General features: G+C 44.9%; 1 protein-coding gene across 1 annotated transcript in view; it reads right to left on the bottom strand.

Moving 5' to 3' along the window:
• Positions 1–17,341, bottom strand: part of NMT2 (N-myristoyltransferase 2) — a 48,440-nt gene that overhangs the window by 5,709 nt on the left and 25,390 nt on the right. Inside the window, exons 3-8 of the mRNA XM_069729452.1 lie at positions 12,025–12,063; positions 10,965–11,109; positions 9,807–9,925; positions 9,353–9,444; positions 6,472–6,588; positions 6,122–6,292 (exon numbers count right to left, since the gene is read on the bottom strand). Of these exons, the coding sequence (XP_069585553.1) occupies positions 6,122–6,292; positions 6,472–6,588; positions 9,353–9,444; positions 9,807–9,925; positions 10,965–11,109; positions 12,025–12,063 (683 nt within the window). The remainder of the gene's footprint in view (positions 1–6,121; positions 6,293–6,471; positions 6,589–9,352; positions 9,445–9,806; positions 9,926–10,964; positions 11,110–12,024; positions 12,064–17,341) is intronic.

Genomic DNA, 17,341 nt, shown 5'->3' with positions numbered 1-17,341 from the left:
GTTGGTAAAACACGCTCTTTGTATCTCAGGACGACTTCCGCATACAAAGTTTTCCTTTTCGTCTGAAATCTACTTTTAGAAACGTCTTCATTGCCAAACCGTGATCCCCCCTACCCCCCGAAGCATACGGCATCGGTATACTGAGCCCGGGCCCAAGGGTTATTTGTGAACCACACAAAGGCCAACAGTGAAAAACAGAAATGGCAGAAAATTGGATCTTCAGACCCCGGCGGGGGAGCGGGAAAGTGGTTCTTTATCCAAATAATGAGGCGACTAAAACACCAATGAATCCAGAAATCCAGAAATAGGGATTAATGGGGACCAATCCAATACAACGCCAATTAATCCTCTATCTGCTTTATGCTTCCTGCTGGGACCTAAAACAAGTCTGTGCTGTAAATAAAGGCAGTGTACTGTACAGCCTATAGAAACCAATACATTTAACAGTATCTTACTATAACTAACCCTAGAGGAAATGCTAAATTCTGCAAAGCCATGTTGCATCGCTATTTTCACATCCATCGTTCACGTGACCACTGCAGACAATCACTTACCGAAGAGGTCTCATGTGGCAGCGATTGACTGCAAAGGCCGTGTGAATGATGTACGTGACGTCATCGCTGCAGGACCTGTCAAAATGATCATTTGCATATCCCCTGCTGCAAAGGGGGTGAAATCTGCAGCAGCAGAATCTGCACATTTAGTGAATTTTTAACGGATACGTCCCGCGTGGATGTATCCAAAAATGAGGCGGCGGCATGCTAGGTATAAGGCAATTTATGAGGCTCTTCCATCGATACGGCTGCATATCTGCAGCAAAATCCGTGTGCGATACCTGCAGATTTTGCTGCGGAATTGGTGCAAATTTCAGCCGTTCCATTGCGAAGGGTAAAATCCATACACAGGATTGACCTGCTGCAGGCGTAATAATCTGCGCTGTAGGTCAACTGGTACACAAAATCTATATAATTGTCTAAGGGTCACTTCTGTCTGTCTGTCACGGATATTCATTGGTCACGGCCTCTGTTTTCATGGAAATCCAAGTTGCTGATTGGTCGCGGCAAAACAGCCATGGCCAATCAGCGACGGGCACAGTCCGGAAGAAAATGGCCGCTCCTTACTCCCCGCAGTCAGTGCCCGGCGCCCGTTCCATACTCCCCTCCAGTCACCGCTCACACAGGGTTAATGCCGGTGGTAACGGACCGTGCTATGCCGCAGGTAACGCACTCCGTAACCGCAGCTATTAACCCTGTGGGTCCCCAACTTTTTACTATTGATGCTGCCTATGCGGCATCAATAGTAAAAAAAAAAAAAATGTAAAGTTAAAAATAATAAATAAACAAAAAACCTGCTAATCTCACCCTCCGTCGTCGCGTCCTCTCCTCGGCAGTGCAAGTGGCAGGTTCCGGGGCCAAGGATGGTATGCAAGAAGGACCTTCCATGACGTCACGGTCATGTGACCGCGACGTCATCACAGGTCCTGCGCTCATACCAACCCTGGGACCGGAAGCTGCCGAGTGCACTGCACACAGGCGACATGACTACAAGGGGCCCTCGGAAGGTGAGTATATGTTTATTTTTTAACCTGTTACATACGTGGCTGGGCAATATACTACGTGGCTGGCCAATATACTACGTGGCTGGGCAATATACTACGTGGCTGGGCAATATACTACGTGGCTGGGCAATATACTACGTGACTGGGCAATATACTACGTGGCTGGGCAATATACTACGTGGCTGGCCAATATACTACGTGGCTGGCCAATATACTACGTGGCTGGCCAATATACTACGTGGCTGGGCAATATACTACGTGACTGGGCAATATACTACGTGGCTGGGCAATATACTACGTGGCTGGCCAATATACTACGTGGCTGGCCAATATACTACGTGGCTGGCCAATATACTACGTGGCTGGCCAATATACTACGTGGCTGGCCAATATACTACGTGGCTGGCCAATATACTACGTGGCTGGGCAATATACTGCGTGGCTGGGCAATATACTACGTGACTGGGCAATATACTGCGTGGCTGGGCAATATACTGCGTGGCTGGGCAATATACTGCGTGGCTGGGCAATATACTGCGTGGCTGGGCAATATACTGCGTGGCTGGGCAATATACTGCGTGGCTGGGCAATATACTACGTGGCTGGGCAATATACTACGTGGCTGGGCAATATACTGCGTGGCTGGGCAATATACTACGTGGCTGGGCAATATACTGCGTGGCTGGGCAATATACTGCGTGGCTGGGCAATATACTACGTGGCTGGGCAATATACTGCGTGGCTGGGCAATATACTGCGTGGCTGGGCAATATACTACGTGGCTGGGCAATATACTGCGTGGCTGGGCAATATACTACGTAGCTCAGCAATATACTACGTCACTAGGCAATATACTACGTGGCTGGGCAATATACTACGTGGCTGGGCAATATACTACGTGGCTGGGCAATATACTACGTGGCTGGGCAATATACTACGTGACTGGGCAATATACTACGTAGCTATGCAATATACGACGTGGATATGCATATTCTAGAATACCTGATGCGTTAGAATCAGGCCACCATCTAGTATGTATATAAATGTATAGACGAGATTTATTGAAAGTGTGAGCTCGTAAAAAAAAAAATAAAAAATCTGCGCTGAATAAAAGACGTAGCGTGCCGTATATAGCCTACACTCATTGTATATAGGAAATGATGGCCTCATACGTAATGCCGGAGACCGTATGAAAAGAAATTTGGCAGCACAGTTTTTTTCTCCACCATATAAAGGTCCTTTGTATGAGCCATTTTTCCATCACTGCTGCTTTCTGTGACAGGTTCCCATGAATGTGCAAACAAGCAATAATCGGCACACAGGAAAGGCTCGCCCCCACCAGCTACAAATAATATTTGCAGATCGTCCCTTTAGAATTAAGGAATTTTTTTTTTTCGATATTTTGCTTTCGCACTTGTGGCTTCTCCAAAAAAAATATCTAAAAATGCACAGGAACTGGGCAAAATAAAATGTAAAAATGGAATGGGAAGAGCCATATCTGCAGTAGGTAAAATAAGTATTGAATACGTCACCTGTTTTTTAAGTAAATATATTTCTAGTGATGCTATTGACATGAAATTCTCAATAGATGTCGGTAACAACCCAACCAATCCACACAGGCAGATAAATCATCCATAGATGTCCATAAATTATGTGTAATAATGAGAAATGACACCGGAAAAAAGTATTGAACACGCTTACTGATATTTAATTAATACTTCGTACTAAAGCCTTTGTTGGTGATGAAGCTTCAAGACGCCTCCTGTATGGAGAAACCTCCTGAGTTCATCGCAGTTCACCGTGAGAAATTTTCTTACAGTAAACTCACCGAGCTCAGCGCTGCTCCCTGAGACTTTTTCTCACGGTGCTGGTGGTGATTTCACTGAGGTCACCAAAGTTCATTGGCCCAGCTCACACTGAAGTGTGCTAGAAAGCAGTCTCAGTGACCCGTGGTAACGTCGATGATGTTACCGCTAGTCACTGACGCTGCGCTCGCAGAAGCTCATTATCCCAGTTGTTCTCAGCCTGGACAGTCGCATCTTGGCACCATGCAGGTTGAAAAACAATTATCACAGACATGGACAGTATGTCTGACAGGTGAAGAATTTGGTTATCTTTTTCTTTTTTTTTTTTACAGGAGACAAGGGCTTCAATGAAATAGGTGTTAAGTGAGTATAACAGTGTTTGCTATTTTTAAATAAATTTGTAAAACGGTGTGTATTTTTATTTCAAATAAAGGACTTTATTCTGGGTGTTCTTTACTGACAATATGACTGTGGGGTTAGTAATGGAGGGGTGTCTTTTAGACACTGCTTGGCTTGATGTCACATGAAAATACAAAGGGGACATCAACCCCGCAACTATGAACCACACTTTCACCTGCCACAGGACAAGTGGAACTTAGAATAATATGCACGTTTTTGGGTTTCTCTCTATAGGGGTGATTGTCTGTATTATTGATCCTATTTGGATTGAAGGTCTTTAACAATATAAATATATTTCTATTTTATTTAAAAGGGGTATTTTTAATGAATACCAATTAAGATTTACATTTTATAGGAACGGTATTTTTCTGGCACTTAACTGTGAGCACTTTGAAACAGTTGTAGCTGCTGATTCCAGGTCTTTATGTAGCTTTCTAAAGGTGGTCCTTGGCTCTTGGACAACTTTTCTGGTAAGTCTTTTCACTCATCTGTCTGAAATCTTGGGGTGAGCACCTGGCTGTGGCTGGTTTATGGTGAAATTAATATTCTATGGCCCCAACAGTGCTCACTGGAACCTTCTGTACTTTAGGAATTCTTCTGTAATCATCAGTATTTTTTGCAACAATAAGGTTGTGAAGGTCTTGAGACAACTCACTGGTAGATATCAGCTGGTGTCAAGACTTTCCACAGCTTTCTGCCCTTCTCTGTTTTTAATGTGTTCAATACTTTCACCGCATCATTTCTCAAAACTTAATTTATGGACATCACTGGAAACAATTAACAGACTTGTTTTTAGAGACATCCCAAACAGCTTAGCTCCTATATCGTACGGCTTTTTTTTTACATTTTGTTACATCCACAAATAACCCAGGTGTAGATATCCGCTCTAAAGTCTTTAGAGTGAATGCAGTTTGTGACTATAATACAGATACAACTGTATAAAGCCTTACACTGTCTGAAAAAAGTTAGGAAACTTAGAAATAGTCTTAACATTATTACTATTATTAAAGGCCTTGTGTGGGACTTTAGGAGCGCTGTGGCGCCTTTAAACGGAGAGAGAGAGCCGGATCCACAATCTAACAATGATGGCCTAACCAAAAAATAGATAAAACATTTTTAAAACACACCTGTAATTTCAGGTATATTTTCAGAATAAGCCGTCCTGAGTGTGCACATGACGAATAACAATTTCTGGCCACTACATGTTTCGTATCCTGCATTTTTCAGATGTCTCTAAGCTAGTGGCTATAGACTAGCTGCTATGATGTCTCCCATACACAGCACACACAGACATGAGGAATTCTTCCTTTCTAGGTAGCACATGTCCAGAAACAGCAGCATGGAGGACATTATATTGTAGTAGTGAGCAGTGTATATGTGATTCCAGCACCATCTTTCTACTCCTTTCCCTCACTCTGGTCCTCTCTGCTTTCACTCTCATTTGATATCTGTATTTTGATTCCTCGGTGAGCTGGCAGCCCATAAAGTCTTGAGCAATACAGATTTTACCAGTTTTTTTTAGAATGGATGGTGAGTTCAGGAGGTGGGGAGGAGGAGGAGAAATGGAGAAATATTTCTCTGCTAATATAAATTACAAAGTTTCTTTTATGCGCTTCTACTACTGATTTCTGTTTATGACATTACAGAGAGAAACCCTTAAAATAAAAATCTGTTAAAATTTTGTTTGGGTCGATACAACTTTTTAGGCACAAATGGCATCATTATTATATTAGGATTTTTTCATTTGTATTTTTTTCAACATACAGGACTACACTGTTAGTATAGTAGGGGTGGTAGTTTAAAAAAAAAAAGTTATTTAGAAATTCTTTAGAATACACACACAATATGCTCATTAATGAAGGGCCTTCTCCCATTAAATTCACTGAGTGTAATAAAGTGGTATTTCCATCTCCATGCTACTTAATATGTAGTAGGTGTAATAATAATTAATAATATTAGCAAATACCCCCAATTAGAAATGTAGTATAGTTCCTCTGATTCACTGTGTTGCTTACACCATGTGCATTGCAGTAGCTTAGGTATCCATGGTTACAACCTCTCATATAGTGAGTTAGCGAGTTGTTACTGGTTGTAACCATGGATACCTAAGCTACTGCAATGCCCTGCACATTGGGTAAGCAACATAGAGAATCAGAAGAACTATGCAAAATTTCTAATTTGACGTATTAGGTAATATTATTGTTATTATTACACCTACTACATATATTGGGATGGGATATTGGAGATGGGAATACTCCTTTAGTGCCAAGTATTGGTGACATGAAACATGGCATCCGGAGATAGTATATACCTGCATACACAGTACAGGCAGAAATCACATAGGCAATGCATACTGTACCTGCATGTCGACACGGGCTTTGGTAGCACAACCCCTGCTGTGTAAACGGCTTGGAATATACCCTCCAGGTTCACTCTCCGGGTTATCTCTCGGATGAGGACTGGAGCCACGCGCTTTGATCGCAGCTTTTTATGGACACAAAGGAAATTGATTTCTACCATCTTCTTTTCACTGCAAGAAACGGGCAGAAAGATCGTCTACATGATCGACAGCAGCGTTTCTCAGCGTTCCCCCCACCATGACCCCGCTAAACCCCCAGCGTCCCCCCAAGAAAGGCTCTGACAGTACAGCGAGACGTATTTTATGAAGCAGTACAGTCAGAAGATTAATATAAGAACACTAACACTTACTTGTCATAAATACGGATCGTCGCTGGAACAGCGCTTATAAAACCGACTAATTTCTTGTTGGAAGACACTCTGACACCGCAATGCCACTGAGACAGCCAGCCTGGAGGACGCAGCGCCCTGTAACACACAGGTATTACCGTCAGTGATCTACCTACCGTATATCGTCTTTCGGTGTCAATGGATTACACAGAGATTGAAAGAGGCATCAAACAGGTAGGTAGTTGCTACTTACTGTACCTAACAGCTGCTCACAACGCTGATCTTCCCCGACACAGAGAGGTAACAGACTGCTCTTGCCAGCGATTCAGCTGCCTGTGCTGATGTCACATTGACAGAATGGCGGCTTCTTATCCGCCCTGCTCTGTTGACTGGGCAGGACTTCAGACATCATTCTGATTGACAGCCGGCTGCCCCAGTTAGGCAGCGGGAATCCAGCTGTCAATCAGAATGACGTTGGAAGTCCAGCCTTGTCGACAGAGTGGAGAAGAATCCGCGCTACTCTGTCGACATGACGTCAGCAGAGGCAGCTGAATCGCTGGCAAGAGCGATCTGGGACCTCTCTATGCCAGGGAAGAGCGGCGTGGTGCACAACAGGCAGGTGAGTACCAACTACTTGCCTGCTAGTGCTTAGGCACTGTGAGGAGCTGGCCACGATCTAAAGACTATTGGACTAATGTATATAGAGCGGAGTCAAAGGCTCTAAGGGATGCAGACTTTTTCCAGTGCCGAGCATCGGTTGTGTCGATCCTAGTATTGTGTTTTACTAGAGATTTCCTTGCTTTTCAGTTTAAGGTGCACAAATCTATCCTGGAAAATGTTCAGCCTCAGGAATCGATGTTTCCATTCAGTGACAGTAAGCAGAGGATGATGTGCAGACTGGATTTTACGTATACATAAGGCCAGACACGAGATCGGTAATAAGGTAAAGCAATCAGTCCATTACCCTTGTAAGTGTCTCAGAGGCCTCCATTGAGCCATTGATTCATATGAGCCTATAAGTCGACTCTTGTTGTATGTTAATGTATGAATACCTACTGATTACGTATTACGTCAGCCACCTGCAGTTTACTAATCAACACAAATATTCAAGTTAATTGATCAATCGAACAATAAAGGATTGCCTCCCCCACCTTCCCCCAATCCTGTGGAAGAATGATCTGAATAGAAGCTGTGGGTATAAAGTTGATGGCTCCCTCTGCGCAGTCTCTTCAGAAAAAGCCCAAGGGAACCATGGCTCCATCTGGGGGAATACAGATCTGCCCATCACTGAACCCACAAACACGCTTGGAGAATCTAGGATGGGACACCCAGGTTACCGCTACCTACTCTCTGTGGGTGCTGACCAAAAGCGGGGTGTTACTGGTTGGGGTAGTTGGCCCTGGATGCCCTGAAGTTACCGAGGCTCTAAAACCCAACTAGCTAGCAGAAGGGTGGGACATTCATTGGCACCATCTTGTGCACTTGTTGGAGATGGAGATAAGTGCTACGGTCATGGTATCGGTCGTCAGGATTTGAGGACCTATCCTAAGGACTGTTGTTGCCAGCTGGACACATGTGCTATGGTTGTGGTGTCTATAGTCTGGAGGAGAATGGACTGTAACTACAGACTGGTGGGAGATGCAAAAGCCGTAGGTCAACCAAAAGCTGGTAGACAGTGGGCATCGCCTTGTACAGGGTCAATGGAACTTGTATTTTGGACATCTACCTGTAAAACGAAGGACGTAAGGAATAAAAAATAGTTGCACTATTAACCTGCCTGTGTGTTTATTACAACTCACAACCTCAGATCTTCACAGGCACATTCTTTGTTTTCCCCAAAGTCCCGGATATTCCCTTTATAGCTTTGTGTCCCCATAATCTGAGAGCCATAACGTCTTTATTTTTCACTCTATAGAGGGCTTATCTTTTAGCACGAATCCTGGTTTTTATTGGTGTTCACACAACTTTCTGATCTCTTTTCATTCCATTTTTGGGGGAGTCAAAATGACCAAAATACAGGGATTCTGAAATTAGATCATTTCTTTACTTTGGCATTCACCAGGAGTAATAAATATGATATTTTATTAGTTTCGAAAGTTGAAAGTTATAGACTCAGATATTCCAAATTTGTTCTTTTTTTTTTGTTATCCATGTTTCAGGAAAATGGCAGGTGATCCAAACTTTAAATATGTGTATTTGTTCCTCTTTTTTTTTTTTTTTTTAAATAAAGTCCCCCTAGTGAACCTCAGATCACCTCTCTACTAACACAGTATTGCGGTCTATTATAAAACTGATAATCTTGGATGAAGCCCGGATGCTACTTCAACTCAACCAAAAATGCAGCAAATAAACGGAAAATTGATTTAAAAAATGCAATAATTAGAGCACATTGTTATTGTGTGTTATGGCATTGACACCTGCAGATAAAAAGCAGTAAAAAAAATGCAGTTTATAATGCAAAATTATAAAAGCAATTTATACTATGGACTTAGAAATTGACAGAATGTTAACTTGTATAACGCATCTCTTGAGCCCAATCCAAGAATGTGGTCCGCAAAGAAGTACGATGGATGTCGTCAAGAGGGTTAATGTCCTTTCATTGACATTTAAAGGGTCATTACTCACTTTCTTCATGTTCAGTCTCCTTTAATTCTACAAATAGGGGGATATCAGACAGAGCCTGCTCTTCAAAGCCAAAAAGGTATGATAGGTACGTAACATGATGGACACCAGGAGGTGCCAAACAGACCCCAATGACTTACACTGGGGGCTCAGCGACATCTGCCAGGGTATCCATCCATTTGAGGGGATAACCAGTGCTGTATACAACACCATTTTCAGGGAAAAAACAAATTAATCTGCGAAAGAGAACCTAAATCTCATAGAAACCCAGGCTACTCACCATTGTAAAAACTCCGGGGAATAGTCAAAGCGGAACATGTTGTCATCGTCTTCTACGTAATTCTCATTCAGCAAAGTGTAAAGTTCTTTCAGCTGCATGGAGGACGCACGACGAGAGAAAGATCACCGTTACTACCAAGCCCGGACATATATGTTGAATCAATGATAATAATAAGGAATAACCGGCTTTCCTAAACATAATACATGGTGAAAATCTGGAACCGGTGGTTGCAGACAGCAAAAAGGTTCCAAATTCTAAGAACTTAGGAGCCTGACAATATTTTTGAGACCATTTTAGCGGCCGTCTGGCGTCCTATGTAAGACCCTCACCAATCTGATACTGATGACCTACCCTAAGGATATCCAAGTACTGGACAACCCCTCTGTACTCCTAAATATGCTACATGTGATAAAAGGGGCACAGCTACATCAATCAATGCGAGTCGGTGACTTACCACCTCAGCGTTGCTCAGGTCTAACGTGTCCCACATGAAACCCTGAGGCAGAGAGTATGGCTCCTGGCGTATGTTGTCCTTGTCGGGTTCGATCGGACCGTGACAAGTTACAATTTCGTCTAAAATGAAAAGTGCGGGAATTAGAGAACAAAATATGCAGATCCACAATGTAAAATGATTCTATCCTCAACTCCATCCTATGGCAAACGTTCTCAGTGGTGTGAAGTATATTTTAGTAAAGGATATAAATTCCACCGTAAAACTTACGTTCTGTTCTAAACCCAAACTTATCCACCTGTGTCAACAAATAGGAACACCACAACATTTGTGTTTACATTTAGAATCCAGGACAAGGCATCGCCATGGTAACAGACTACAAACAACACCAATGTAGTCTGATTTTGCAGTCTCGGGTTAAGTTTTCCTACGTGGTGGATAAACCAAACATTTCCTACCAGTTGTAATTTCGTACATCATTAGAGTACTAGCAAGGTGAAATTTTACCAAACCAATTTTACTCTTTGCAATGTACAGCATGGAATCCAGACAACATATTGTACTTTTGGCTAAAGAGTAATCCAAGAATCCTCCGGACACCTAGGAGCATATTTATCAATTCTGTCAAATTCTTAAAACAGCATAAACTTAGACTAGACAGTCAGGTTTATCATAGTTGCTCCTGCATTTTGATAAATCTGGAGTATTTTACCACCTATTTGTTGGCTATGTTTGTGCCAGAAATTTACATCAGTGTTACATGTCTGGTCACGGACCTTCTCAGTAATCCATGCCCCTTGTCAGACAAGATACAGAAAGTGTCTAAAGCACATAATAAATATGGTGTAAGTAATGAAAAACAGGTTTTCTATGCAAATTACTCCAGATTTTTTGTACATTTTGCTTGATACATAAGCCCCATAGAGTGCAAAGAGGAGCGCTTGCGATTGTCCCCAAATCTCCGTACTCACTATGCAAATTTCCAATGCCAAATGAAAAAAGGAAGACAATATTTCCGGAGATGTCATACAACTACAGGTACTTTTTTTTTTTTAAATAGATCTCATCTATATAATGGTCCTTCAATATCACACGTGAATGTATGTAAAACACACAATGACAAGCACTGGATGAATAGGGAGTCCCCTGGTGACAACTTACTAAGTTTCGGTACCGGCTGTGTATCCCAAAACTGGTATTTACGTTTGCTTGCCTCGTCAAGGTTCTTCGCTGGTCCCTGGCAGGCGGAAAGTAGCTCCATGGCTCTCTGAATGTCCTGCAGCTTTTGCATTGGAATAGCGGGGTTCTGCGATAAAGCAGGGAATGCGGATGAACAGATATGCACAGTAATAGTACACCTGATACATACGGCACTAATGTGACACTATGATGCAAGCAATCGTTGGTGGGGTTCAGGGCTGTCAATTTAATTTGTAGAGCTAGACGCTATATTGTTTGCTCTTACTTTATTTCGGCTGCTCCCGAGTATTCTGTTTTTTAATTTTTTTTAAATATGCCATACAGTTCCAGAGATATGGGCATTTTATTAAGCGCCTATTTTTTTCCCTAAGGGGGCGGTGCTCTCAGAATAGAGGAGCTTAAACACACGCCCCCAAGGAACCTGTGAGTAATATTCCCTTGGTAAAAGCCATAAAAATGAGCACTAAATAAAAAGGCCCATATATTTGGGGGGCGGGGGAAGGAGGGGAAATAAATAAATCACAGAAAGGAAAACTTAGGAGAACTGCAGGAATGAAATGAGAACAAAAACTGGTCACTTTTGAACTGGTGACATTATTATTATTTGGAGAAAGTGGTTGCAGTAGTGAATTTTGCCTATGCCCCCGATTCATTGGATGGAATTAAAGGGATTGTTCTAAAAACACCCATTCAAATATTTGGTGGCCATCCTAACTACATCTATGGGTCTGTAGCAGCAATAGCGCATGCGTAACCACCACTCTCATAGACAATGAATGCAGGGGGCTCACATGTGCACGACTACTCAATTCACACGGTAGACTTTTGGACCATGGTTCTCGAAATCAGTGGGGTTTCCACTGGCTGAGCCTTGGTGATTTATCACCTAGTCTGTTCATATGTGATGAACATTTTTAATAACCCCTTTATTATATCAGCAGCGGGAAAATTTGGCAAAAATCGAACATAAGAGGAGTTATTTAGTTTATTAACAAAATATATAAAAAACAACAAAACTCACCATGATATCCTCCTCTTCTTTGATTCTGTCCTGTCCCATCTTGAAATAATTGCAAAAAAAAAAAATAATAATTATATATTTTTCATCAAGAGACATCCCCATTTCTCACAGACTTTAGAAAAATGATCTCTGGCTGGGAAGCAGCCTTCTGTAACAGGAACCTCATCCCCCCTCCCTATCTTTCTGTAACAAGTACCAGCACCCGCACCAGTGCTTTAACCAAAATGAAGAAAATTAGGCAAAAATACTGTGACTTTAATGAAGTTCTTAACATTGGCACTATTATGTACAGGGGGCATGTAGAGCACAAAGTGATGTCAGTGAGGGAAGTGCAGCTTCAGCCAATAACTGCAAGGCAGGAAGTGATGTCAGTGAGGGAAGTGCAGCTTCAGCCAATAACTGCAAAGCAGGAAGTGATGTCAGTGAGGGAAGTGCAGCTTCAGCCAATAACTGCAAGGCAAGAAGTGAGGACAGTGAGGGAAGTGTAGCTTCAGCCAATGACTGCAAGGCAGGAAGTGATGTCAGTGAGGGAAGTGCAGCTTCAGCCAATAACTGCAAGGCAAGAAGTGAGGACAGTGAGGGAAGTGCAGCTTCAGCCAATAACTGCAAGGCAGGAAGTGAGGTCAGTGAGGGAAGTGCAGCTTCAGCCAATAACTGCAAAGCAGGAAGTGATGTCAATGAGGGAAGTGCAGCTTCAGCCAATAACTGCAAGGCAAGAAGTGAGGACAGTGAGGGAAGTGCAGCTTCAGCCAATAACTGCAAGGCAGGAAGTGAGGTCAGTGAGGGAAGTGCAGCTTCAGCCAATAACTGCAAAGCAGGAAGTGATGTCAGTGAGGGAAGTGCAGCTTCAGCCAATAACTGCAAGGCAAGAAGTGAGGACAGTGAGGGAAGTGCAGCTTCAGCCAATAACTGCAAAGCAGGAAGTGATGTCAGTGAGGGAAGTGCAGCTTCAGCCAATAACTGCAAGGCAGGAAGTGAGGTCAGTGAGGGAAGTGTAACTTCAGCCAATAACTGCAAGGCAGGAAGTGAGGTCAGTGAAGGAAGAGCAGCTTCAACCAATTACTGAAAAACAGGAAGTGATGTCAATGAAGGAAGTGCAGCTTCAGCCAATGACTGCAAGGCAGGAAGTGAGGATAGTGAGGGAGGTGCAGCTTCAGCCAATAACTGCAAGGCAGGAAGTGATGTCAGTGAGGGAAGTGTAGCTTCAGCCAATGACTGCAAGGCAGGAAGTGAGGACAGTGAGGGAAGTGCAGCTTCAGCCAATAACTGCAAGGCAGGAAGTGAGGACAGTGAGGGAGGTGCAGCTTCAGCCAATAACTGCAAGGCAGGAAGTGAGGTCAGTGAAGGAAGAGCAGCTTCAACTAATTACTGAAAAACAGGAAGTGATGTCAATGAAGGAAGTGCAGCTTCAGCCAATGACTGCAAGGCAGGAAGTGAGGATAGTGAGGGAGGTGCAGCTTCAGCCAATAACTGCAAGGCAGGAAGTGATGTCAGTGAGGGAAGTGTAGCTTCAGCCAATGACTGCAAGGCAGGAAGTGAGGACAGTGAGGGAAGTGCAGCTTCAGCCAATAACTGCAAGGCAGGAAGTGAGGACAGTGAGGGAGGTGCAGCTTCAGCCAATAACTGCAAGGCAGGAAGTGATGTCAGTGAGGGAAGTGTAGCTTCAGCCAATGACTGCAAGGCAGGAAGTGAGGACAGTGAGGGAGGTGCAGCTTCAGCCAATAACTGCAAGGCAAGAAGTGAGGACAGTGAGGGAAGTGCAGCTTCAGCCAATAACTGCAAGGCAGGAAGTGAGGTCAGTGAGGGAAGTGTAACTTCAGCCAATAACTGCAAGGCAGGAAGTGAGGTCAGTGAGGGAAGTGCAGCTTCAACCAATTACTGAAAAACAGGAAGTGATGTCAATGAAGGAAGTGCAGCTTCAGCCAATGACTGCAAGGCAGGAAGTGATGTCAGTGAGGGAAGTGTAGCTTCAGCCAATAACTGCAAGGCAGAAAGTGATGTCAGTGAGGGAAGTGTAGCTTCAGCCAATAACTGCAAAGCAGGAAGTGATGTAAATGAAGGAAGTGCAGCTTCAGCCAATAACTGCAAAGCAGGAAGTGATGTCAGTAAGGGACGTGCAGCTTCAGCCAATAACTGCAAAGCAGGAAGTGATGTCTGAGGGACGTGTAACTTCAGCCAATAACTGCAAGGCAGGAAGTGATGTCAGAGAAGGAATTGCAGCTTCAGCCAATAACTGCAAAGCAGGAAGTGATGTCAGAGAATGAAATGCAGTCCAGTAACATGCAGCAACTGTTTCCAGAGTTGTAGAAGATTTTCACTATTGGTATTCTATGGCCACGAGACCAAAGACCTAGAAGCCTCCTCCTACTATCCAGCATTCCCAGCGCCTCTTCTGATTAGTAAGCCTGTTCCAACACATGCATGCCTTCACAGCGGGCCTGCTAATCAGAAAAGGAGTAGAAGGTGCCGTCAGGTAAGAGGATGTTTGCAGGCCTCTAGTCTGGTGCTCAAGGTCTACTTACATGGCCGCTGTACCAGGATACGGTACATGTTTTTGCTCAACTCTAAAATTTTGATTCTGACAATTTGCGGAGTGTCTTTTGGTCTGTACCCCGTACTTACATACGACCCCCATATTCCTCTAATGCACATTATACAGCAGTGTGGCTGCCGCCTAATAACAGCTTCCTCCTTCACTGACCACCATACTCTGCCTACAGTAACCCACGGGAGACCCCACGGCTGCCTAAAAAGGAATACTGCAGATTACCACCCCCCAATACAGGGTGGGCACCAGTGAGCTGCACAGGCCTCTGCAGGGGGGACACAATCAGCTACTGATATTCTATAATCATGCAGACGTAAATACATGAAGCACTGAAATACAATGAAGCTGCAACATCAAATATTAATGTCCCATACTAACAAATGCCTAAATGTCAGATACTCGACCCCGGCCTGGATGAAGCACGCCCCAGTGTTCTCTATACAAATAATCTGTTTACCTAACTTGTCCCCCGTGACCCCGTGTAACGCAGCTGCTGCTAGAAACCAATGGAAATAAATTATTCACAGCAAAGGTACACAACGCATTTCTGTCTGTCAGTGGATCGGCGCATAGGAAATATAAATACAGAGATGTCGGGCTTTTTGTTTATTTCACACCCTGGAGCATTATTTGTACAGTCAGTAACAAGTGGAAAATAGCTCCAGATATTCTGCTTTTCTTACTTATATTATACTCACATGGGTTTATCTATGCTGCTACATGGTGAAAAGATGGCAGAGAGGTGCAATCCGTCACTGCCCTGACCACAGACATAAGGTAGCGCTCAATGGAGTGACCATTCGCTCCATAAGCAATCACCATGTCACTAGTGTGAATATGGGGGGCAAGCTGAGTCTTGTGATCGCCTGATGATATAGGGGATGGGGACACTAGTGGAAGAGAAGACGTCTGTATCAGGGGCACTGCTGTGAGCACTGGGGAAGTGTGCAGTATCGGAGGCACTGCTGTGAGCACTGGGGAAGTGTGCAGTATCGGAGGCACTGCTGTGACCACTGGGGAAGTGTGTCTGTATCAGAGGCACTGCTGTGACCAATGGGGAAGTGTGCAGTATCGGAGGCACTGCTGTGACCACTGGGGAAGTGTGTCTGTATCAGAGGCACTGCTGTGACCACTGGGGAAGTGTGCAGTATCGGAGGCACTGCTGTGACCACTGGGGAAGTGTGTCTGTATCAGAGGCACTGCTGTGACCACTGGGGAAGTGTGTCTGTATCAGAGGCACTGCTGTGACCACTGGGGAAGTGTGTCTGTATCGGAGGCACTGCTGTGGCCACCGGGGAAGTGTATCTGTGAGGCACTACTTTGATCACCGGGAAGTGTGTTTGTAAGGGAGGCACTGCTGTGACCACTGGGGAAGTGTCTGTATCGGAGGCACTGCTGTGAGCACTGGGGAAGTGTGCAGTATCAGAGGCACTGCTGTGACCACTGGGGAAGTGTGTCTGTATCAGAGGCACTGCTGTGACCACTGGGGAAGTGTGCAGTATCGGAGGCACTGCTGTGACCACTGGGGAAGTGTGTCTGTATCAGAGGCACTGCTGTGACCACTGGGGAAGTGTGTCTGTATCAGAGGCACTGCTGTGACCACTGGGGAAGTGAGTCTGTATCGGAGGCACTGCTGTGGCCACCGGGGAAGTGTATCTGTAAGGGAGGCACTACTGTGATCACCGGGAAGTGTGTTTGTAAGGGAGGCACTGCTGTGACCACTGGGGAAGTGTGTCTGTATCAGAGGCACTGCTGTGACCACTGGGGAAGTGTGTCTGTATCGGAGGCACTGCTGTGGCCACCGGGGAAGTGTATCTGTAAGGGAGGCACTACTGTGATCACCGGGAAGTGTGACTGTGTGAGGCACTGCTGTGACCACCGGGAAGTGTGTTTGTAAGGGAGGCACTGCTGTGATCATCGGGGAAGTGTGTTTGTAAGGGAGGCACTGCTGTGACCATCGGGGAAGTGTGTTTGTAAGGGAGGCACTACTGTTGCTACTGGGAAGTGTGTCTGTAAGGGAGGCACTACTGTGACTACCGGGAAGTGTGTCTGTAAGGGAGGCACTGCTGTGACCACCGGGGAAGGGTGTCTGTAAGGGAGGCACCGTTGTGACCATCGGGGAAGTGTGTCTGTAAGGGAGGCACCGCTGTGACCACCGGGAAGTGTGTCTGTAAGGGAGGCACTGCTGTGACCATCGGGGAAGTGTGTCTGTAAGGGAAGCACTGCTGTGACCACCGGGAAGTGTGTCTGTAAGGAAGGCACTGCTGTGACCACCGGGAAGTGTGTCTGTAAGGGAGGCACTGCTGTGGCCTCCGGGAAGTGTGTCTGTAAGGGAGGCACTGCTGTGGCCTCCGGGAAGTGTGTCTGTAAGGAAGGCACTGCTGTGACCACCGGGAAGTGTGTCTGTAAGGGAGGCACTGCTGTGACCACCGGGAAGTGTGTCTGTAAGGGAGGCACTGCTGTGACCACCGGGGAAGTGTATCTGTAAGGGAAGCACTGCTGTGACCACCGGGAAGTGTGTCTATAAGGAAGGCACTGCTGTGACCACCGGGAAGTGTGTCTGTAAGGGAGGCACTGCTGTGACCACCGGGGAAGTGTGTCTGTAAGGGAAGCACTGCTGTGACCACCGGGAAGTGTGTCTATAAGGAAGGCACTGCTGTGACCACCGGGAAGTGTGTCTGTAAGGGAGGCACTGCTGTGACCACCGGGGAAGGGTGTCTGTAAGGGAGGCACTGCTGTGACCATCGGGGAAGTGTGTCTGTAACGGAG

The sequence above is a fragment of the Ranitomeya imitator genome, chromosome 6, assembly GCF_032444005.1.
Source record: "Ranitomeya imitator isolate aRanImi1 chromosome 6, aRanImi1.pri, whole genome shotgun sequence".
Classification (NCBI taxonomy): domain Eukaryota; kingdom Metazoa; phylum Chordata; class Amphibia; order Anura; family Dendrobatidae; genus Ranitomeya; species Ranitomeya imitator.
Note: the sequence above shows the minus strand (reverse complement) of the source record. Positions and strands in the feature narration are given on the sequence as shown.